The sequence below is a fragment of the Neolamprologus multifasciatus genome, chromosome 19, assembly GCF_963576455.1.
Source record: "Neolamprologus multifasciatus chromosome 19, fNeoMul1.2, whole genome shotgun sequence".
Classification (NCBI taxonomy): Eukaryota; Metazoa; Chordata; class Actinopteri; order Cichliformes; family Cichlidae; genus Neolamprologus; species Neolamprologus multifasciatus.
This window is the reverse complement of record NC_140457.1, coordinates 8,989,229-9,005,571: the sequence shown is the minus strand read 5'-3', so window position 1 is coordinate 9,005,571 and position 16,343 is coordinate 8,989,229. Positions and strand designations below refer to the sequence as shown.

The 16,343-nt window shown below is 39.7% G+C and overlaps 1 protein-coding gene across 1 annotated transcript; it reads right to left on the bottom strand.

Moving 5' to 3' along the window:
• Positions 1–90: 90 nt before the first annotated feature.
• On the bottom strand, positions 91–16,331 carry rtf1 (RTF1 homolog, Paf1/RNA polymerase II complex component). Its single transcript, XM_085143351.1, has 18 exons — positions 16,123–16,331; positions 7,164–7,274; positions 6,887–7,037; positions 5,883–6,084; positions 5,549–5,666; positions 4,654–4,765; positions 4,431–4,569; positions 4,139–4,316; positions 3,937–4,019; positions 3,734–3,821; positions 3,534–3,641; positions 3,356–3,433; positions 3,035–3,156; positions 2,731–2,788; positions 2,142–2,219; positions 1,779–1,880; positions 1,329–1,443; positions 91–1,181 (listed from the first exon to the last, which is right to left on the bottom strand). The coding sequence occupies exons 1-18, from the start codon at positions 16,204–16,206 to the stop codon at positions 1,075–1,077; spliced, it is 2,034 nt and encodes a 677-aa protein (XP_084999477.1). The 5' UTR covers positions 16,207–16,331; the 3' UTR covers positions 91–1,074.
• Between the last annotated feature and the right edge of the window lie 12 nt (positions 16,332–16,343).

Genomic DNA, 16,343 nt, shown 5'->3' with positions numbered 1-16,343 from the left:
TCCTGAAACTTGGAAACATTGTTCTAACTTTGTATATTCACTTGCCCTCATGTGTAGTCCATGCAGAAGACAGACAAAATGACACAGAAGTTATGAAACAGTGCCCCTTTATTTTTTTTCCGCACTCACTCAAAAATGCATATTTACATGGCATGCCACATCAAAACAGGAACTGACTATGGACACAATCAGTAACACATAGAATCTGCTCTGGGAGTTGAGGGCACGGGAGTTATCCCATGAACAACCAACCGAGGGAAACCAAAAATGAAGCAACACTTAGAATAAGGTCGGCCATAGAAAAGAGTTCCTCTTTATTTAGGTTGATTAAAAAGTGACAGATGTCCAGCTGACCTGTACTGAACGTTTTACATTTTTCATGAAGGGCCAACACTGTGGTTAAGTCAGAGATGACGATAGTGAGAACTCTGCAAATAACCACAATGCTGTTGAAATTTAGGATGGAATGCAAGTGCAGATTTTCATACATACAGAGGGGGAAAAATGTACTATTTTAATTTATTACTGATGAGAACAAGCTGGTCAAATCCGAAGATGTCCATAGACTTTAAAATGCCTAAACAACCTAAATTGTCTAAGATAGGTTCCTTGTTCAAGGTAATAATCCACAAGCGCCATGTTGTCTTTGTCCTCTTGGAGAAAAATTTAAAAAAAAAAAGGGAGTTGACTCCAGAAGATCCAGAAGAGTAGGAGAGAAGTTAAATACGTTAAAAAACAAACAAACAAACTCTGTATACAAGTTTGTCTGTGAATGCAAAAAGAACAAAAAAACCCCAAAAAACAAACATAACTGGACAAGGTTTTCTTTTTTCTTTTTCCCGAGAAAGATCCTTTGAGAAAAATGTTGTCTCCGTTTAATCAGTATTTCCTTTGTGTTGGATGAACAGTCTATTTTATCATCATTTAAACACACATCCTTCAGGAGTCATTCACATTCTCGCTCTTGCTCATACATACAAACACCCAGTCTCTCACTTTCACTCACATACATACACACACACACAAACTCTTGCTTACACATGCAATGTGGGTTCTCGATGAGGTTCTGCCACATCAAATCAGCCCCCTCCTCTTCTTGTAGTCTTCCAGGTTGAGGGACCTGCGGGGAGCGCCGTCCTTCACTGGCAACGCGTTAGAGCTCACAGACAGAGACTTCGCCTCTGCAGACAAAGAGCAAAATTACACAACTTCACTATATCACTGTGATACACACTGGCATTCACCTTGTGCTCCAAGTAAGCAGAACATCTAGGTCGTATAGCTTCAACAGTACCAAAAAGCACGCAAGGTTAAAACGAGGGTCTCACCTGCATTGGGAACCTGTAGGTCAATCTTTACATCAAAGTCATGAACTTTAAACAAGTCTTCCGAGAGGTCGGTGGTTGGCTTCGGAACATCTTTGTCTTTCGGGTTTGTTTGACCCTAAAACAAAGAAAGTAAAGATTTCTTCAGGATAAAGAGCTACAGTTCAGGTTAGTACTCATTTCCAGTCCAATCTCTTTTAACAAGACCTCAAAGAAAAATACATTATTTTCTGCTATAGTTTTGCCATATTCTAAAATAATAGTTTTGTTTTCATTATTTTAAATATGACAGCTTATAATTCATGAATTCACAAAAAAACACTACAGTGCTGAACTCAGTTTAGTCTTTCAAAAAGTTGAGTTTATCTCAAAATATCTTTCCTTGGATAAAGCCAAACTTCAACACCAGTTTTGGCATAGTTTTTATGAGTTATCAGGGAGGGTCCTGCTTACCAGTTTGTTCTTCTCTGGACTTGAATTGTCTGGTGTTGAACCAGAGCCATATTTCTGGTTTAGGTGAGCAAGAATAGCTGCATGGACTGACGGATCTCTGGCCTGCCAAATTAAAAGAATCACAGTGACAGATCAGATCAACAGAAGTAGAAGTAGTGGTAGTTTAGGGACATTTCAGACTGCTGTTATGCTGCATGCACATAATTAAGCATGTCTTCAGTCTTATTTATAACAATTCAGTCATTTAAACTGTCACCTTCATGATTCAGGTATAAGTGTTTGTGAAAATGAGGCACGTGTTATTTCAGTGTGTTTAAACAAGCACAATTATCCAATCTGATAAATTTATTATAGAATACTTACATTAGACACCATGGTGGGTTTGCACTGTCTTCGTGTGAAAGGATCCATTTGTTGGTTTTTGGCATTTTGTCCTTCAGCCTGTTGGGAAATAATTAATGTTATGAAACATAGCAATACCTAAAATTCATAGGTATGTTATTTATATTACACATGCAATAGGACGTGACGGTTTTAAGCCTCTGCAGGTTGTCTTGGACATACAGGTGTTATAGTATAAAACTCTTAGGCTGGCAGATGCCTGAAGTGAACCACAGTGATATTGAACACGGTCACAGTAAAGCAGCACCAGATTAAGAAAACACCTGACATGAGGAAGCACTTTGAGGAAGATTATGAATGTACCTTTTTTTATAAAATGCTGCAAAAACAGACTCCAAGTGTAAGAAAACAGACTTTATAGCCTGATGCTTGAGTCATTGGTGGTTTTCCTATCCATAGATGTATTAATATGGTGTTATGCTGTCAATATTTTAGCATAAAGTTATGAATAATGAGTAATTGCATTATGTAATATAGCTTCTTTTTTTTTATAGCTCATCTGAGACTGTGATGGCTATATATGGTGCTGTTTAAGAAGGTGAACACTTACCACAAGAGCTTTCTCAGATTCAACAATGTTCCAGCTTCTGTTCCTCTGATTAATGTAGCTGGGTGACAAAAGAACAGTTTAACGTCATTACAGAGTAACGATAAAGGACTGTATTTACATATCACACAAAGTTTTTTAAACATAATGCCTGGGACTACCAACAAAACAATTTAGCTGTTTTTCTGTAGTTTACAATAACTTTATTTAAAGAAATGAGTGTTTTAAACTGTGTACTTTAATTCAGGAACTTTGCATAGCCGTTTTATTAAACACAGTAAAATGCTTATAAGTGTAGATTGTGTACCTAATAGCAGAGATGTTCTTGGTCCTTTGTCTGTCGAGGGCTTCTGCCCTTTCCTCAAGCTCATTCAGTTCATCCTGGATCACTTTCACTCGTTCACCATCTCCACTTTCCTCTGCCATGGCCTTCAGACCAAAAGAGAAAAAAGAAAAAGAAATGAAAAGGTAAGCCTGATTAGCCTTTGTCTCTCATCAAAGTTCAGTTCAATGACATTTGCTGTCAGTGTCCATGTTTTGTTGGTACAGATTTACAGGTTATCAGGGTGACATTTTCTTGATTCATTATCTTGGAGTTTAAAAAAAAATAATACTGGTTTTCTTTTACCTTATCTTTGAGTAACTGCGTTTTCTTCATGGCATAATTTGGTGGTGCTTTCCTGAATCTGTCCTTTTCTTTTACAATCTGCAGAGAGTTTAGACAAAACATTTTTATGACCGCTCATAATTAATGACGTCAGAAAAAAGAATGAAGACCTAGTTAAAAAAAAAAAAAAACGACTTACATCCTCAATGTCTTTATCATTGAACTTGTAGTTGAGAGCTTCTTTGATGGATTGCTCTTTCTTGGTGATTTCATCCAGAGTTGGTACTTGCATTCCAGCAGCAATCATCTGGGAAAAATCGATGAAACACATTTCAGCATCACTTTATCGATTATATATTTAGGACTGTTTAAACATTCTTCTTTTACAAAATCACCTACCGCCTCTTTCCACTTCATGAATTCACTTTCTGTGAACTCTTGATTTGATACAAACTCAAGCCTGAAAACCCGTGTGTCACCACCATGCCTGTAGATGATTTACAACATTAAGAGTTGTGTTTTTGGAAACCAGGAGAAAAAATAACATAAATAAATATCCACCATAAACTAAATGATCCATGTATCCATGACAGTATGCCTACCTTAACTGTAATCCCTTGTTTGTTCGTGTTGATCCAAGCTGGTAAACCTTTGCCGTCTCTACTACATCAACAATTTCAGCAACCTTTCAACAACAAGGGAACAAGAAACTCAAACATAAGTAAAAATACTTCCAAAATAAATAAATAAACCTTACAATAATATATTGGTGGTTGAGGAGATGTAACGAGAATATAAGCTTACCCTATAAACTGGTTTACTGCTGCTGTTCCCGATTCCTATCCTTACAAAGCAGCCAGTCACAGTCTTAGCAAAGAAGGGCATGTGGCACCAGCGCTCCAGCTTGTGTCTGGACAAGCGGATCCTGTTGAGTTCATCTGGGAGGGAAACGGGCTGTGACTTTGGTGGAGTCTCCTCTTTTCTGGTAGCAGAACACAGTTTAAAAAGTTAGTCAGAATCAAGAGAAAAGCATCAAACTTGACCATTGCTCTTCTTGTGATGGCACTGTGGTGAATGCACTGGTTGATACACTTACTCGTCTTCATCGTAAGATGATGAACGGGAGCTGCGATCGCTTTTGACAGATGACTTGTCATCATCCTCCTCCTCTTCTTCCTCATCGTCAGAGTAAACCTCACTCGTCTTCAGCGGCTGACGCTTAGCCAGCAACTCCGCTGTTAAGAGACAACACGTCAGCGTTTGAAAGACAATCAGATTGGCACAACAACCTGTCACAAAGGAGTACAAAGCATGCCAACCTGTTTTATTTTTCTTCTTCTCTCGTTCAGCCTTTAGTTCTTCCATAGCCTGGGATTTTTTGTCAAGTTTTTCATCACGCTTGGATCGTCTTTCCTTGTTGTGGGACATGACCTGCAGACATGAGCATGTAGAGGTTAGAATTAGAAATATGATAAAGACAACGTGTAATGCCACCCCTTCTCATACCAGGCAGAAATGAGGAGGCATCAGATTTCACTCAAATTACTGAGTGAAATTAAGTTATTAAGTTCAGTTCAAGCTCTTATTTAGGCAAGACTATCAATGATTGATAGATAGAGGCTTTATTAATCCTACACTGGGGAAAATCAGTTGAATTAGACACCCCAATGTATTATAGAAGAGTAAATTGTACTATATACAGATGGTTACTATATACAGTAAAAGGCACTAAAAGACGTCACAGATATCGCAGTGTTCGTTTGACTTTGGGACCTAAAGCGGACGGAGTTTTGGACCCAGATTACTCCTAAATTTACGAGCACCTTAGTCCGACAAATACGGCAATAATGACGGCCCGCTTGCATGTTTTACAAAAGAAAGTGCTTTGGTGGGTATCTGACAGACAAACACCAAACCAGTTCCACATCACTGAAGTTGCACCATTTTTACAAACCAATTCTGTTTCATCAGTTTCACTCAACGATCCGCTCCCCCCCCCCCCCTTCTCATTCTCCGTTGCCGCCATGCTTTTTCAGCCATGTGCATATGAAAACAAAGGCACTGTGCATGCGCGTTTTACCCATATTCTATCGCGATATTTTATTTTCTTATCGTTGCCCAACATTGTACCGGTATTACCGTGAACAGTATAATATGGCCCAGCCCTAATAGTGTGTCTAATATTGTTTTAGATGTGTGTGAAACTAGACTCACCACTTGTGTATCTTGAACCTGAGATTGCTTCCTTTTTTCTTGCTCTTCTTCCTGCTTTTTCTTCTTCTCCTCCTTCTCCTTCTTCTTTGCTGTCTTTAGTTTCTTCTTGATTTCAAACCTTTGAAAACAAGCAGAATCCTGAGTGAATAAACAGTGAGCTCACGTCATAAGTTAAAAATGCCATGTTTTTGCATTGTATGGCAAGTTTGTTGAAGTAAAATAGGAGTGCTCTAGTGTATTCTAACAAATAACTTGTAGGATTTTATTAACAACTAAGAAAAAGTTATTTATGCCAAAGACAACTTTTTATAAACGATTTTTATTCCCCACTCACCGTCTCTTTAGCACCTCTCTTTTCTCAATTCTGTTGAACAGCTCTTGTTCTCTCTCCTTTTCTGTCATCTGCTCAAGTCGAGCTCTGTCCTCAGCATCACCCATCAAGTCATCATCATAACCATCCCTGAACACCTCGTCCTCAGAGGAGTCCGAGTCAGAGCTGGAGGACGAACTGTTGCTCTCTGAATCAGACACCTCGCCTAAAAAATTTCAAGGAACCAGAGACAGGGAACACAAAAAAACTGTTTTCAAATCAATTACAAAACAAAAAGTTAGACACGTCATCAGTGAGATTTTAATTCTAATATATCTGACTTTTGTCTACGAAATGTGTCATAAACAGCTTTTATAAGCAGAATTTGGAAGGGAAGCTTTTAACCATGAAGCAGTTCTAAATCCTTTTAACATTGCCAATGTAATTAGGTCCCAAAAAAAGTAAATAAATAAGTGTAAATGGCTTAGTGAAGTTGTACTGTAGGCTTTTCCTCACTCAATGTAGACCGTTTCATGTCAGTGGATTACCAAAACTGAATTGGATTTGTGAACAACCACAAATTCCCAGGAGAATTTTTTTTCCAGGTTTTTCTTAATGCTGTCAGCCAGTTCACACCAGGACAATGTGACAAAAATAAACAACAGCTTAGATGCTTTGCTGTGAGACACCTGAGATAAACAGGATGAGTGAGTGAGTCATGTAATCCTAACCTCTTGAAAAACCTGTGGATGCAGCACTGTAGTGATGTATAATCTACAGTTCGTAATATGTCTGGATGTCCCGCTCTACACTTCATGGAATATGTTTTGAACATGAGAACGCGTGCAAGTCTGTTTTGCTCACCAGTTTAGTAGCATTAGTAGCCTAGTAGCAAGGCTACTAAACTTATGAACAGATGTGTGACTTAATAATATATATATATATATATTTTTAAAAGGTAGCAAAGAAGCCTTATTTAAGAGCAGGGAAAATCTTTTTCAATGTGAACACTGAATTAAGAAACCCACCTTCCTCCGGTGCAGAGCTTTCAGCTGAGCTGTCCCCATCTGAGCTACCAGACGCCGTCGCTTTATTAACCTTCTTCTTTGTAGCGTTCTTCTTTTCAGACCCTTTGCCCTGCTTAACCTTCTTTTTGCCTTTGGTGCCACCGACCGTCCACTACACAAAAGGAATGAAAATGTAACTTTTGATTATATAATTGACAGAGAATTGAGGTTTAGTCTCCTGTGCCTCACATGTCCAAAAGTGTAAGGTCTTTTAGAGTAAATACTAATAGTGCTATACCTCGTCATCACTGTCAGATGTCTCAGAGTCTGTGGAAGCTGCTGCTTTGCCAACAGGTTCTTCTTGCTCACCCGAATCAACCCTTTTCCTCTTTGCCAAAGACAGCAGCTCCTGAAAGTGACAAAACAGCGATGTGGTTCACCTACAGTGAGGGAAATAATTATTTGATTCCCTACTGAATTTGTAAGTTTGCTCACTTACAAAGAACTGAACAGTCTTTAATTTTGTTCCATTTTAATGAAGAGACAGAATATCAATCAAAACATCCAGAAGCAACACATTACATAAAAGTTATAAATTGATTTGCATGTCACTGAGTGAAATTAGTACTTGTTTGATTGACTAAAGCTCAGCCAGAAATAAGGCTCCACAGGTTAGTACACCTGCCTACAGAATCAATTTCTTCCATTCTGATCTCACGACCACAATAAGTAAGACCAAAGAGCTGTCAAATGATGTCAGATATAAGATTGTACACCTGTGCAAGGCTTGAATGGACTACAAGACCACCAGCAAGAAAGTGAGAAGGTGACAACTGTTGGTGCAATTATTTTGATCTGAAGACAGTTGGGACCACAGTCAGTAAAACACCATTCATAACACATTACACATAATGAACTTAAACCTTTCAGTGTCCGCAAGGTCCCCCTGCTCAAGAAGGCACATGTACAGGCTAGGGGTGCAACGATACTCGTATCGATATCGAACCGTTCGATACAGTGCTTTCGGTTCGGTACGCATATGTATCGAACGATACAACATTTTTAATTTATTTTATCAACTTTCCTTCTGATGATGCTGTCTGTGTTGAGCGCTCAGTGGATCTGCGCTCGACAGTGCAGCCTAGGCGGAGTAGTCGAACACAGATTCACTGAGCGCAGGGCAAGCTAGCGAGACAGAAGCTAGGCTAGTTGCAACATGGCAAATTGAACCTCCCCCACCCTCATTCAGATCTGGCGTTTGGAACTATTTTGGTTTTCATGTGATGTATGACCCTGAAGGTAAGCCTGTCATGGACAAAAGTAAAACAGTATGTTGGATGTGCCAGCAATGCTCAATTGGTGGGAACTAGTGTGTTAGCGCAGTTAGCTCGTTAATGTGTTGACGTCTTCCAGCCCCACTCATGAGGTGATCCGCGGTAGCTCGTTAACGGAGATTTGCCGTGTTGTGACGTTAATGTCATTTCAGATTTACGCTGACAGCACTAGTGGGAACACAACCAATATGACTGCACATTTACTCCGACATCATCCTAGTGCAAAGACAAGTGGAAGCAGAGAAAAACAACAAGCAGCATGCTACAAACTTTACCCGAGTCATTTAGACAGCCGTTAGCACACGATTCTCCTTATGGGGACCTGATATGTTTAATATGCTGCTGAGAATATAGCCCAGAAGAAGCGTATAGTATAGCTTTTATTTTGGAAAGAGACATTTCTCCATAATAAACTCTCTTTTCCAAAGATGAGTGATTCCTCAATCAGATACAGGGCTCGCAAAATCGCTAGCCCGACGGGGCTTTTTTCCAGTCGGGCTACCAAAATCTATCTCTGCCCTGCCCGTCGGCCTATCCTAGGAAGGAAAAATATATGTCAATGCTTTTGCATTCTTTTGGAAATGTAGCTGGGTAATTATGTCATTGGCATCGGCCACTGTCAATATGTGACATACTGAAATCGCGTTTGAATTTGCGCTTGTTTTTTGCTTTCACTTTGCAATCGCGTGAACTGTGTATAGAGAGCGACAGTACTGCGCACCAATTCCTCTGACATCGTCTTATCAATCGTTAGCTTACTATGCAAACATGACAAGTGAAATCTCCCGCAGCTTAAACATGTGAGAGGTTGATCGCGCAGAGAATCGCTGAGCGTTATGTTAGTGCGTGTGTAAAAGCAGCAGGATATATATTTTAGTTCTGCTGAGCCAAATAAGACAGGTCAGCGTGAAGAAGTGACAGCCAAAGAAAAGCTTACCACAAAACGGAAAGGTTATGACAAATCAGACTATAAGGAAAAAAGAAAGTGCAGCTTTATGGTTTCATGGACAAAAGAATTTCTGTGGCTGCAATATGACGAGCTAAATAACCAGGGCTGCACATAAGTGGTCCGCAGGTGCGCATTCGCTGTCAAAATAAAAACCCGCACAAGATAAGAAGTTGCAACGCGTGTTTGCGTACATAAGATTTTCAGGAGGACAGACATTTGTTTAGAACTCTTAAAGATGTCGAAGAAGCTCCTTTAAGCAGTTACTGTGATGTTCCTCCACCTCCAAAGAAATGTCAGAAGGAGTCCGAACCACAAAAGAAGCGCGTATTCTCTGAAAAGTGGTTGCAGGAGGTGAGCTGGCTTCAAACAAATGATGAACGCACAGAGATGTGGTGCAGAATGTGCCGTGAAAATTTAATAAATGACAAATTAATAAAAAGGCATGAACATTTTTTTTGTATCGAAAAAATATCGAACCGTGACACCAAAGTATCGAACCGAACCGAACCGTGAATTTTGTGTATCGTTGCACCCCTAGTACAGGCCTGTCTTACGTTTGCCATTGAACATCTAAATCACGTGTCAAAGTCAAGGCCCATCAAGTATGGATGTACTATTATTGTTATGCATGGCCTGGCGATATGAGGCGCTAATAATATACAAACTACAGATCCAATAATGCAGCGCTGCAGCCTCCTTGCTGAACGCTAGGCTAACTGGGAACAGTCCAGCGTCAATCAAGTCAAACTTCTGTTATTGCGAAGCTAGCCGCTCACAATGGTGGAGAGAAAAGTTGATTCTGGAAGCAGAGCCTTTCAGCACCAGTGGGTGACTGAATATATGTTTACAGACATTACTGGTAAACCTGTGTGTCTTATTAGTGGAGCTAATGTGGCCGTAATTAAGGAATTTAATTTAAGATGGCACTACGAGACAAAACGTCAGGATAAGCTTAAAAACCTAAACGCAGAGCAGAAACTACAGGAAGTAGAAGAGCTAAAGAAGAATCTGACATTTCAGCAGACTTTTTTCACCAGAGCAAAATCACAAAGTGAAGCTGTTGTGAAAGCAAGTTTTATTGTAGCAGAGGAGATAGCCAAATGAGCCCGGTACCACTCTGAAAAGCTGCATGATGAAGGTGTGCGACGTCTTGTGTCCAGACAAAACGCAGATTTTGGCAAATGTGAGCCTGAGGAGAAATACGATTGCTGATCAGGTTTGTGAGATGGCCACTGATTTAAGAACACAGTTGTGTGAAAGAAGCAAAAACTTTATTGCATACTCCCTTGCTGTGGATGAAAGTACAGACATGATGAACATTGCACAGCTGGCCATCTGCATCCGTGAAGAGGAAATATTGAACACTGAATCGATGCAGGGGACAACAACAAGACATTTTTTAAAAGGTATGTCAAAGTGTTACCGACATGAAACTGCCCTGGGACAAACTTGATGGACTTACAACAGATGGAGCGCCGGTGTTGTGCGGTGAAAAAAAGCGGACTAGTCAGCAGGATGCGAGTAAAGATGCAGGAGGAGAACTGTACCGGTGAGTTAACAGCATATCACTGCATCATACACCAGAAAACGCTGTGTGGTAAAGTTCTAAAAAATGGAGCATGTAATGATCACCATAACGCAACCGTAAATTTTATCTGAGCTAAAAGTTTAAATCACCGTCAATTTCAGTCTTTTATGTGGGAAATAGATTCAGAGTTTGCTGACATTCCATATCATACAGAGGTCCGTTGGCTGAGTTGGAAAAAAATTCTCAATAGAGTTTTTGAGCTCAGCAAGGAAATCTGTCAGTTCATGGACATGGCATGTATGATACGGTGAAGGCATTTCAAGTAAAGCTGTCACAACTGCACCAGTGCAACCTTCCTCACTTTCCCTGTTGCCAAGTAATGTTGAACCAAGTCAGCGGACTTTGCTGAACTGCACCTGTGCAGATTCAGATGGAGCTGCAGTGTAATGATATACTAGAGGCAAAGGACGACACTGAATGGCCCTCACAGTTTATTAGTTCCATTCCTGAAGCAATGCCCAGCTCCGTCTATATGCGGCTCCAACCTTCTGTATGCTTTCATTTATTTTTTCTGGGGTTTTTGGCAGCATGTTCATATTTCTAACTTGCATAATTTTGACAGGATATATTTTTATGAAGAGCAAAATATTTAAAGTTAAAGTTTATTTTTTTTAAGTTTCTTTAATCTGGAATAATATTCCTGTCTGTTTTTATTCATATTTATGTTTTAAAAAAAACATTGTTTTAGTGTGTTCAATAAATGTTTATCTTGTTTGGCCCGCGACCTAAAGTGTGCCTTGAGTTTTGGCTCCCTGTGCAATTGAGTTTGACACCCCTGATCTAAATGATTCACAGGTTTGGTGAGAAAGTGCTATAGTCAGACAAAACCAAAAATCAAGTTCTTTGTCATCAACTCAACCTGGCGTGGTTAGAGTAAGACAAATGCCAAGTATGATCCAAAAAACACCTTGCCCACAGCCAAGCACAGAGGTAGAAACATTAAGCTTTGGGGCTGTTTTTCTGCTAAGGGTAAAGAACATCACTACATTGAAGAGTCAAGTACCAGAATATTTTCTGGTATGTGAAGATTTTCAGATAAGAGACCCTTTCCGTCAGCCAGAACACTCCGGAGAGGTCGTGGATGGGTCTTCCAGCATGACAATGGCCCAAAGCATACCACCAAGGCATCAGGAGTGGCTAAAGAAGCAGCAGATTAAGATAATACAGTGACCTAGCCAGTCTGAAAAGTGTGAAGGGAGCTGAAGCTTTGAGTTGCCAAGCAGCAGCCAAGAAAATTAAAGAACTTCTTTATAAATGAGAAACACACAAATTCAGCAGCGGGGTCAAAAAAAAAAAAAAAGATTTACCCATACTGCAGTACAAATGGACAGAACTTCTCAAGCCACTTGAACTGAACTGAAATTCATATAGTGGGACAAAGTCAGCAGAAGTAGAACACTTTAAATTTAATGATTAAACCCATGGAAAGCTTCTTTTTCTTATTATTTAGCAGCAATCTGTTTCCCAGAAGTAAAATTACATGTGCCTTGTATTTCTCAAAACACCTTCTGATATTAGTTTGATGATTAACTTGCCTCAACTACATTTATGTAATGCTGTTATTCAAGACAACTACTCAAACAGGACCTGATAACACACAAAAAGAAAGTGAACCTGCATACTCCACTACTATAAAATGTAGAAAAAGAACAACAAAACTATGCTCTCTCTCTCTCTCTCTCACTTGAGAGCTTTCATTAAATACAATTTATTTCCCTGTGACATAATATAATGCAGGGAGGATCAAGTCGGGACACTGATCAAAGATGGTTTCTCTCGTGAAGTTCACAATAGCAGCTTGCTTGTTTAACAAAGACTCCATTTGGTTTATTCAAGGTTACCGACTGTATAGAGCAGCAAAGAATGTAAAGCCTGACAAAACTGCTATATTCTCACATGGATGAAGCAAGACATGTGGTATTTGTACTAAAGAGCAAGCAGCGTGGAGAACATTTGCAATTCAGCTTAGAAAAACAACCGCATTTTTATATACAGCTCCTGCAGTTGATGTTAAGAAAGATTCACAGCCACATGCCTGTGAAAACAACCTGTTATACTACTATAGGTCCTCCAAAACACTGAGGGCATCTCTTTAGCTTATCATGCATATTTTCACCATTGCTCCATATCATTAACAAGTCCTCTCAGTCTTGCAGTTTCTACTTTTTACCTGTACCCAAATAAAGGCATGTACGTCTGCAGTTATTGTCCTCACCAATTTGGCCAAACACATATCCATGAACTCTGTTCAGTCTGCTTCTATTGGAGGTCTCTTCCTGTTACAAAGGATCTTTCCTCACCACTGTCTTGAAATGTTTGCTTTGGGGCTAATTTGAGGGTTCATCTCTATGTTAAAAAGATCTAGAAATTCAATTTGTAAAAAAAAAAAAATCAAAAACCTTAACTTAAATTTAGCTAATTTAAATTTTGCAATGACCTAACTTATTTGGGTTTGGAAACTGCTGGCTCTTCCAATGAAAACTCAAATTCAATCTTTGGGAGACTCAAACCAAGTTTCTTCAGCAGCGATTATACTCATTGTGAATGTTGCTTGAGTGTTTAAGGTCCATGGTGAAACTTTTAATATCCACACTGAAGTGCTCAGAAAAGGAGTTCCAGGAACCAATCTCAAAATAGCATTGCAGGAAGAACCAGCGCAGAGACTGGACATGAGAAGAACGGCGCCTTGGCTACAAAATAAGGTTGGTGAATTAGAGGCTTATTAAAATGCCTTCTCCTACATGTTCTGGTTGTCATCTTTGACACATTGTGCCACGGATTCACAGACGTTTACACATCCATTTTCTAGTGCAATTAGAAAACAAATTTGGTTATTCAGACCATGAGGGTACTATTGAGAAACACCAACAACATTATCATGCTGTAAACATGAATTGATGCATGTTGCTCAGATTAATGTCAGGCTTAAACAGCAGCAGAGTTGTCGTCTTTCTCACAAACTGTGTAAACAGGCATGCATGACAATGAGTAACTATGGTTACAGTGTGATGCTGTGAAGCTCATGATTGCCAAGAAAAGATCTTAAATTATTATGCATACGCAAAATCAAGAATGAACCTCAGTGCTTACGTTTAAGTAATATGGATATATACTCTGTGGGTGTCTGTAGCTCAGGAGGTAATCACAGGGTTGGTTGTTCAATCCCTAGCTGTTCCAGTCTGCATGATAATATCATTAGGCAAGATACTAACCCCAGCTTGCTCTCAGATATATCCATCGGAGTGTGAACGCTAGATAGGAAGCACTTAACCATAGAAAAGGTGCTTTTATGAATAGGTGAATGAGACAAGATGTATAAAGCGCTTTGAGTCCTCAGAATAGAATAGTGCTATACAAAAAACTGTCAATTTACTATGTAGCATAGATTACTTTTTCAAACATAATATTATTGACACAAAACTATATACTGTGTGAATAATCATATTTTAGAAGGAAAAAATTAACCATCTGTGTGCATTTTATGTAACTTACCCTATAAACATTTGTTGGGCTATTCAGAGCTATGCATGTCTATTTATTCAAAGTGTGTCATAATAAGAAGAATATTTGAGTCTGATTAGTGCATACTGATTCTTTTTATATCCAGGACAGGAGGAGAACTGATTGCGTACTTAAAAAAGAAAGGCAGGCTAACACACCTGATCACAACTGTTATAGAGTATGATATTTTACTATAATGTCTAATTAACAACTTTAAAAAGTTGCTGCTATCAAGTGAAAATCCAAAATATTTCTGGGTCCTTTTAATCACCCAAAGTTTCAAGATCCTAGCAATGCCTCTGGTAACATTCGACACCTCATTCTTCAAATCTTCTTCTTTCAGCTGCTTCCTTTAAGGCTCACCACAGTGGATCATCTGCCTTGAGCTCACACCATCCCTAGAATACCTGCATGTACTCCTTTACTACATCCATGAACTACATCTGTGGCTTCTATTTTTCTCCTTCCTCACAGATTCATATTCAACGCCTTTCCTCCAATATATCCACTATCCCTCATCTGCATATTTCCAAACCATTTCTAACCGTCTCCAAACTGCTCAATCTGAATTGTCCCTTTGATGTACTTTTTATTTTCTTAAATCTTGGCATTTTCTGATCACTCCCAGTGATCAGTGATCATCTCTACTCTCTTTTTCACATCTCTTGTCTGTTGCTTTGGATGGTTAACATCAGGTATTTAAATGCATGTATCTTCACTTGCAGCTTTAGTTACACCTGTTTCCCTCTCGTTCACATACGTTTTCTGTTTTGGTTCTACTGACTTTTATTCCTCATCTCTCCAGACTTACTTCCATCTGCTCCCAGCTCTCAATACAGATCACTATGTCATCTGCAAACATCTTAGTCCATGGAGACTCCTGCCTGATCTCACCTGTCAACCTGTCCATCAACACTGAGAAGAAGAAGGTGCTCAGAGCAGATCTCCAATGTAATCCCATCCCCACCTTAAACCCTTTCTCTTACCAAACACCTCACTACTGTCTCTGTGTCCTTATACATTATCCTGCACCAGCCTCACCTGACTTCCTCATGCAGCACCACAGATCCTCTCATGGCACCCTATCACACGCTTTCTCGAAATCCACAAAGACCGTGCCACTACTGAAGATAACTATATTAATCCGCACTTGGTCAAAAAACACGCACGATCAAACCTACTGACGGTTTGAGCAACCAAAGAAGCTCGTCTTACTGACCCAGTCTGATCTTCTGTGGTCACCGTTTTTGTTTTCTCGAGGAAAAAAGCAGACGGGTCAAATACACGTGAGTTTACAGGTGATGTGAACAGCGTTGGCAGGTCTTTAGACTGACATGCTTCTCTGCCAGCTCCAGTTTGACAACAACACCACCGAAATAGAACTTCGTCTCATGACGTCATGCAGGAGATAATGTTCTGACTAAACCAAACGCGACTCCAGAACGATTTCACTTTGTCAAAAAAAAAATTCCAACACATTCCATTCCAGTTTAGTCTGAACGCTAACGCACCAGTTATTCAACAGAGCACGACTGCAGTCACGCAGCTTACGGCTCGAAACCAGTCAAAGGCCCACGGCGCGGCATTTTCATGGCTACTTAATACTGCATGATTGCAAGCGTTGGGTACCTTTCATAACTTAACGAGCTGACTCTGTTCAAACTCAAACACTTTCCATTTTATCCAGTACCATGCGGAAACCCGTAAATGCTTAGTAGAAACCTAGCTCCGTGTTAAGATTTGAGTGTTTTATCACAAAGGAAACAACGGTTGTAAATAAAATAGGCCCACTCAACGCAATCAGCTAGCACACATTAGCGTCAGCCTCAAACTGTTGTCAACTTCAGAATCCACCGATGGGGAAAAGGGTAAAAATAACACCTACCTGATCTAAATTATCGTCACTAGCGCTGTCTTCGGAGTCAGAGTCAATAACGACTCGACCTTTCCGCTTCTTTACATTCACCATGATTAGCTGCAGAGCTAACCCACTAGCTACCACTGTGTCGTCTAATGTAATGTTCTCTACGATAGCTGTCGCTGCTACCTGGCTAACTCCGGAGTCGATCACACAAAGGCGGCAATGCGCATGCGCGCCTGTATTAA